General features: G+C 40.3%; 1 protein-coding gene across 2 annotated transcripts in view; it reads left to right on the top strand.

Annotated features, from left to right (window-relative positions):
* Nucleotides 1-563: 563 nt before the first annotated feature.
* The window catches only part of dpf3 (double PHD fingers 3), a 28,296-nt gene continuing 21,242 nt past the window's right edge, over nt 564-7,617 (top strand). For both annotated transcript variants that reach the window (XM_059356670.1, XM_059356669.1), the window contains exon 1: nt 564-613. In XM_059356670.1, the coding sequence (XP_059212653.1) occupies nt 582-613 (32 nt within the window). In that variant the 5' untranslated portion in view covers nt 564-581. The remainder of the gene's footprint in view (nt 614-7,617) is intronic.

Here is a 7,617-nt window from a genome sequence, read left to right as displayed (position 1 = left end):
CCGCCTCCAAGTGGCGTTCATTGGCTCTTCCATAACAATAGCGCATGACGTTACGGACACTCATTGGCTGTTTTCTTTGTAGACGTTTCAGCCACACATCAGAGTAATAATGTAGGAATTTGGTTAATTTAATTTGATTGACAGATAATGAAAAATACTCTAAAGTGGTTTAACAAAACGTATACCCTCAAAACTCGGTGCATTTGCTTTTATCCCAACAAATTCTAATGAATCAAACATAAATGGTTGCATTATTGGTTGGATTTTTGTCCACACAGCCATCAAACCCCCCTAACCAAATAATAACCATAGATATTATGACAAAGCTCATGCTGCTCGCCATATGTGTGGCTTTCACTTAAATAAAGACAAATGCATTTCATTTCATGATATTATTACTACTCTAAGCACCGAGACATCGATGTTGACAGATTTGTGTGAGGCCACGCCTAACGTCTTGATGCTGGTGTTGTATTGGTAGGGAGCACAGTGCCCAGGACCGCATTGGCTGTTGTATTTTTTTCATAAGGGTCCCAAACTACACCGAGATTTGGAATATTACGTTACAGTCCTGCAGGAAAATGGCGACTGTCATTCATAATCCTCTAAAATCGTAAGTAAATATCATTTAAAAAATTAAATTATTATATGGTTTGATTGCATGGCGCGATTGATCTAAATAGGTTTAAATGCGCGTTTAAATAAGACGCAACAAAATTACCACTTTCGCCATGTACTCGGACACTCTCCGTGTATTATCTGCAGGTTGCCTACTTGCTGTGTTGTGTAATATAAAAGCATGCACTCATGCAATCTGCAAAGAAAACATCTCCAACCCGCGCGTAAATGTCCGGACTTCCACTCATGCGGTTGGTTTCACTTAGACAGAAAGTTGCCATCGTCCACATTCTGCTTTATAAACACGGTTGACAGAAGTTTGCATGCGGGGCTTCTTTGTCAGTGCTAGACGGCTGAATTTGCATAGATATTTTCATGCAATTAATGTCACAAAGCGCACATTGAGACGGCGACCCTCGCTCACTGCGCTGCTCGGGCTTTTGCAGCGAATGTCAAACGCATGTAAACAATAGATAGCGGGATTATAATATGTTATTATACAGTATTGACCCCCTTTCCCCTGTAGCTCTAATGTAATGCACATTTAGGGGGCGTGCAGTTTTCCTGCCTTTATAACTGATCCCAGAACAGTGCAGTATCTGGTCATAATCGTTGCTTAGTAAATACATGTCTCATTGTAGAAACATCAACCATTAAGCAGGAATGTTCCATTTGAGAACATGTGAAAAAATGTCAAAAAAAGAAGCAATTTTACATTATTTTGCAATAAACCACTGGAATAAATCAGTGGAATATGAATTTTAAAGATTAGTTTTAACAATTTAGATATCTCCCAAGTGACCTCTAACCTTCAGCTCAGTCTATATTACTGCATGTATGTCTTCCTGCTGGCTGACGGCAGATGTTTACCACTGGTCATGTGGAATGTGCAGACTTTGACAGTTATCACATAATCTGTTGTGCAAGAGGTCATATCAGTGTTTCTGGGTAGCGTGTGGCATAGGACATATCTTCATGTTTTGTAAAAATGTGGCCACCTAGGTAGAAATCTTTCCAACTGTCAAATATCAGTCATCTGCTGTACATCCTCTTTTTTCTTTTTCTTTTAACAGAATGAATGAGCAAAAATAACCATATTCATATTCCAAAGAAAAAGAAAAGGAGTGTGAAGTGTTTACTAAGAACAGAGCGAACTCACGATGCTCTCATTTTGCAGAGCTCTTTGTTGACAACCAAAAAGATCATACTGTACACCCAGAGGAGGGGGGGGGGTGTAAGCTGCTGTATTCTACTAAAACAGATTAGGCTGAAGAGAATGTAGGTATACTTCTGTTTTGTGTGGTGCATGTAGAGCAGCAGATTAGGAGCGTCCCAGTATTCTCCTGGGTCCATCTGTTGACAGAAACAGAGATACATTTTAAAACAGACAGACTGATGGAGGAAGGGAACCCCCCATCTGCCCTTCATATATGGAAGGAGTCCGCACAGACAACCCCCCCAACACAATCTCATCCTATATCTGCAAATAAACAATGAGTGTAGGAGGGAGGCAGGACTACCAAACCTGATAAACCTATACCATAATGCAAGAGAAACCTGTGGTGTAGGAGTGTAAGAGCTAATATCAAGTACCATGAGGTATTACCATGGGAAATAATGCTATGGGGTAGTTTTCAGATGTTTTAGTGCACTTTCTGTTTGAAACAATAGGGCCGATTTGTCATCTGTCCTCAGGATGCAGCTGGTAAATCATATGCAGACGTGATAATAATCATGCCCACTCTTAAACATGAGTTACAGCAGCCCGCAGTAAATATGCCTGGCCCTCTAGACTCATTCAGTCATATTTAACCGTGCATATTTACTTGATTTATTTCAACTCTCTTCTTTTTTTTCTTTACAAAGACCTCTTTGTGATTGAGACCTGGGTGGCCGTGTGGGATAGGGCTTAATGAAGACATGAGAAGTATTCAAATGAGTGATTCACATGCAGAGATGTGATTATGTGCATGTTACGTGACATTATTTCTTATGATTGGGTTTGGTTTAGTAATGAACAATACCAGGTGGAAGGTGGTTTTGGCTGTGTTTGCATACGGATTGAAAGGCTGAGATTTAGGGAAATGTGAAAGAGGAAGGGTGGGTGGGTGGGGGGGTCAACCTGTGTGGGTTTGTGTTTTTATTATGTGTGTTTGTTGCATGCGTGGGCGGTTGTGTAGCTGCCCACCCCTCCCCCAATTTGCGTGAGAGGGAGCGTGAGTGAGTGATGGAGGTTTGGGTTAGGTGGGGGTGGCGAGGGGGTTTGTCTGTCTGGCTGCATTTACTGCATACATTTATACTACACCCTCAGCACAGGGGCGAACTCTGGCCTTTGTCTGTATCCGAGCCTGGGGAATGGGAATGTCCGGGAATGGTTTCCAGGCATGGGGAATTAAATGTCCAGGACCCTTTTTTTATGCTCCATGCAGTGATCAATCCTTTTCTTCCTTTTTTTCCCTTTTCTGCACATGGAGCTGGCACATGTTTCTCTCTTTATGTTTTTTTTTGTATGTGTGAGATTTCTAAGAGATTGCAGAGATGTTATTCTCCACCTAAATCTGAAACAGCATCTGAATCGGGGGTTTCCCCTTCTTGCAAACACCCTTTCCTCCCCTGTCCCCCCCTCCGACTGCACTCTGCACCTTTCCCTTTCATTCCCTTTGTGTGTCTGTTTGCGCACGGACAAGCGCGTGTGTGTGTGAGTGCGCTCGTGCGTACACACATCCGCGTGTTTGAGAGAAAATGAGTGTGACAGGGTTTGAAAGGGAACACGTGTGCCCCGGGACATAGAGGACCCCTCCTCTTCCCTCCCATTCTGCCTCCTTGGCTCCTCCTCTTCACCTCCCTCCTCTCTGCTTCACCCGCTGCTCTGCCTACAAAGTGCCACAAAGACGCCTATCAGTGCCCACATGCTGATGCCCTGCCTTACACTTCCTTTGGGGCCCTCTTACCTATTCCTATAACCAAAACTGGGCTTCTTTTGCCAGTTTGTTGTGATGAGATGTGTCTGACTGTTGAAGATGCGTGTTTTGTGAAAGAGTTAGTGGTTTATACAGTTTCCCATTCCTGACTCAGTGAGGTCATGCAAACAACATTTAAACTGCCAAAAAATGTGCCTGTAAAGCCATACAGGCTGTTATCAGCTCATCAGAGGGATTTTTCATTTTTATTTAATTTTAAAATGACTTCATGTCAAGTTTATTTTGCACAATACAGTATACAGTAGAGTCGGGCAATGTCTACTAAATTGGCATATGCCATTTTCCACATGATGGACAGTGATATTCTCACCACAAACTACTCAAATCATATGAAAGTCACCAGAAATAAGTGCATCACATAGACCATAGAAAATAAGTGCATGCTTGAATTAGTCAAAACAAGTTCTCTTCTTCTATTTTAGTTCCATTAATGTGTCATCCCTAATTTGCACCTTCCGTTGGACTTATGAAATCAGTTTGTGCACCATTAAATACATACTTTTAAAGCACTTAATGCCACAGCAAACACACGCCCAGGTGCAGGTGTGGATGGGGAGGCGGGGCTTATAAATCACTATGTTTAGGCTCCGCGGTTGATGACTGTCAGCCACCATGATGGACGATGCTTTTATCCATCAGAACAACCCTACAATACAGTAAGAAGTTGACAAAATTCCCCTGCATAACTCTCAACTTTTACGAAGTAGGTGATTAAATATATCCAGAATTTTATTGGTGCTCATCTACTGAGCATTAGTGAAATTGATACACTTGCATATCGTGATAGTATGGTTTGTGATACTGTATCAGTTCTCAAAAACACTATTTTATAATATAAAATCTAATTTTATATTGCAGTCTACATGCAAATATCTGTAGCAGGCATAAATAAGGAAAAAAAACTTGTATTCTTACTTGATTGTATTCATATGATTCTGTGGTCTTCATACCTAAAACTATATTTAAAAAATGCAATATAAAGCCATGCTTCAAATATCCCAATATATTGAATCATGAGCCCTGGATCATTATAGTGTTATTTCGTTTTTTCTTGAGTAGCATAAAGGGACAAGAACTTGCATTTTATTGTGCAACTGTGTGTTGTAGAATGACACTAAATGAACCTTGAAATGTGATTCACTGCTAGTATACACGGCAAATTATATTAACCACCAATAATACAGAGATACCTTACCTCTCTACTGCACACACCTGCAAGAATAGCAGCACACGCAAACTTGTTAGTAAATGCAGAGTTTGACTTGTTAATCTAATGGGTGGATGCATTTTGTGGTGAAGAAAATGAAACTAAATGAGTTGGTTGTTTGAGTGAAATCCAACTTCAGAGCTTTTGCACATCACCAGAAGCTGATGTAAGTGTTTCACTTTTATGTTCCTTCAATTTTCTGAGATCGACACCTTGTGCATTCAATTATCATCCTCATAAAAACATAAATAGAATGTTTTCAGTTTTACAGCTCTGTATCTTTTGTCTTTGTGTGTCTATGTGATTGCCTCATCCATTACTGCATCATAACAGAGAGCTCATTAAAATGATTGACAGAGGTGTGATTGTAGTAAACTGAGGACAACTGACAAAACATCTCTTGCCTCCAGGCAACATTTTTCTTTTAACCCAATAAAGAGAAACAACCTTATTTCCATCATCATTTATTATGCATCTTAGTGTCTCCCCAAGTAACTGAGGAATGCTTTGGAATACAAATGTCAAGAAATAGTGAGAATGTCCGTTATGATCAGCATAATATTGAGTCTATTATCATATTGAAAACCCTACAGGGGAAATATTTTGCTTATTTTTCAGGTTCACACAGTACATTTTGACAGATCATTTCAGCTCTAAAATTAGGGCCGCAGCTAATGATTTGTTTATTATCAATTAATCAGCAGATTATTGTCTTTAGTTATCAAATATTTATTGGTCTGTTAAATAGGGGAAATTAATTGCCCATCCCATCTTCTTAAAGTCAAAACTGATGTCTTTACATGTCATGTTTGTAAGTCCTAAACCCAAATAATTTTAGTTTACTACAAAGAAAAACATGAAATCTGCATATTTCAGCGACTGAAAACAACATTTTTTTGCAATTTTTATTAGTGGATTTATCATTGCAGATCTATCAAAAATAAAATGACAAGTATTACATCCTAGACTGAGATCTATCACAGAAACTGTCAAAACAGGAAGGAAAGGGTCTAGATGAGTGAAGGGAAAGGAGCAAGAATGTGTATAAAAATATGACATAGATTGATGATGCCACTGATGAGTTTCACTGATTAATTATTCTATTAAGTAAGGGGAAAGAGACGGTGCTGTGAGTGATATATAACAGACAGAAATCCATGGCAGATGAGGATAAGAAGGATGGAGAGGAATGACAGCAGACATCTGAAAGTCTGATTAATAGAGCGAAGGATTTAATGTAAGTTTAAATATTTATAATGTCCATAACCTTCTTCTATGAGCTCATACACAAAGCTCTTTTGTGCTAGTATGGGAGCAATTGAGACAATCACAGTGGTATACACACACACACATACACACACACACACACACACACACACACACACACACACACACACAGCAACTGCAGATTCCATCAGTATCCAGGAAGCTGTTGACCAAGAGGAATGTGTTCCCCGACATGCAAAACTCTACTTACATAAGCCCCATCACTGGGATCAGCCATACAGTGGACTAATGGGTACAAACAGGATCACAGGACCGTCTCTGATGGTCCACTCTGATGGTTCAGGGGCTGGGGGAGGATGTATTGGGACGTGCAGCCCTTGCACAGATGGTCTTGGAGGCATATAGACACACAGGTCTCTTAACTCTCACTTAACAAACACATGGACACACCTCTCAGACAAATGCACAGCAGTCAAACAAGCAGACACGAAAAGCTGGCTTATGTAAGAGTTTATGAAGCCGCCCGGGGACATTACACAGACGCTTTGTTGCTGGAAATGGGACAGAAACATACATGCAATATGGGATGACACAGAGAGGAAGACAGGGAAGAAAAGTGGGGAAGACAGATGCCTGTAGGTCCACATACACACACACTTCATTTCAGGCTGCAAATAGTGAAAGCAGAGATAACGCTTCACCTCTGGGAATGTGAGTTATGTGACAGGAAGTCTCTTCTGGAGATTTAGATTTCAGATGATCGTTGCGACTGCTGATGTGGTTCGCCATACTGTAAAAACACGCATCGCCCAGAAACACCAGCTGCCTTCCTCATTTCTGTCGATCTCCTGACACAAACCTCAGCCAGTAAACGCCACATGTGCTGAAGCCCGGTATTTATGCATTCACTGAGGGTGCACACAGAGCCACTGTACAAGGTTGACTTTTTTGCATGTTTGCTGTGCTGCTGTAAAAACAACAATTTGTGGATTCTATGCAGGGTAATTTGCTATAACTACTTGTCAGCGGGCAACAGGGATTTTCAATGATTGCTTACCTGGATCATAGACTGTGTAAAAGAAGTGAATGTAGCTGCCATGACATCACCCATTTCTATTTGTACTGCTGTCCTTCATTATGCATAACTTTTAGCCTTTATATAATTTAAATGGATGAGTTATATAAAAATTCACCCCCTGCAGTGCACAGTTGTCTTAAAAAGGGAAAATTAGCTACAGAGACCAAAATGTTTTTTTTTGTACTAGCTCTAAACATGTCTATTTCTGCTGTAAAGTTTGGAATTTTAACATGGGAGTCTATGGGGATTGACTCTGAAGCCAGCCTTAAGTGGCCAGTTGAGGAACTTCTGTATTTGGCACTTCCTCCTTTGCTTAATTTAATTTCAGTTGCCAGTTGCTCAATCCTAAAGGAAGGTCGCTATGGTAGCAACATGTCAATCACAAATAGCCATGCCCTAAAGCATACCCTGCTTTATTGTCTATTTTACTCTAAATGGGACCATAATTTACAAATTGAACATCATGCTGTACTGAAGAAGACTTAAAACTAGCAATTGAAACTAGG

Source organism: Centropristis striata, chromosome 18 (assembly GCF_030273125.1).
Source record: "Centropristis striata isolate RG_2023a ecotype Rhode Island chromosome 18, C.striata_1.0, whole genome shotgun sequence".
NCBI classification, from domain to species: Eukaryota; Metazoa; Chordata; class Actinopteri; order Perciformes; family Serranidae; genus Centropristis; species Centropristis striata.
The sequence above is the reverse complement of the archived record's forward strand: the minus strand, read 5'-3'. Positions and strand labels throughout refer to the sequence as shown.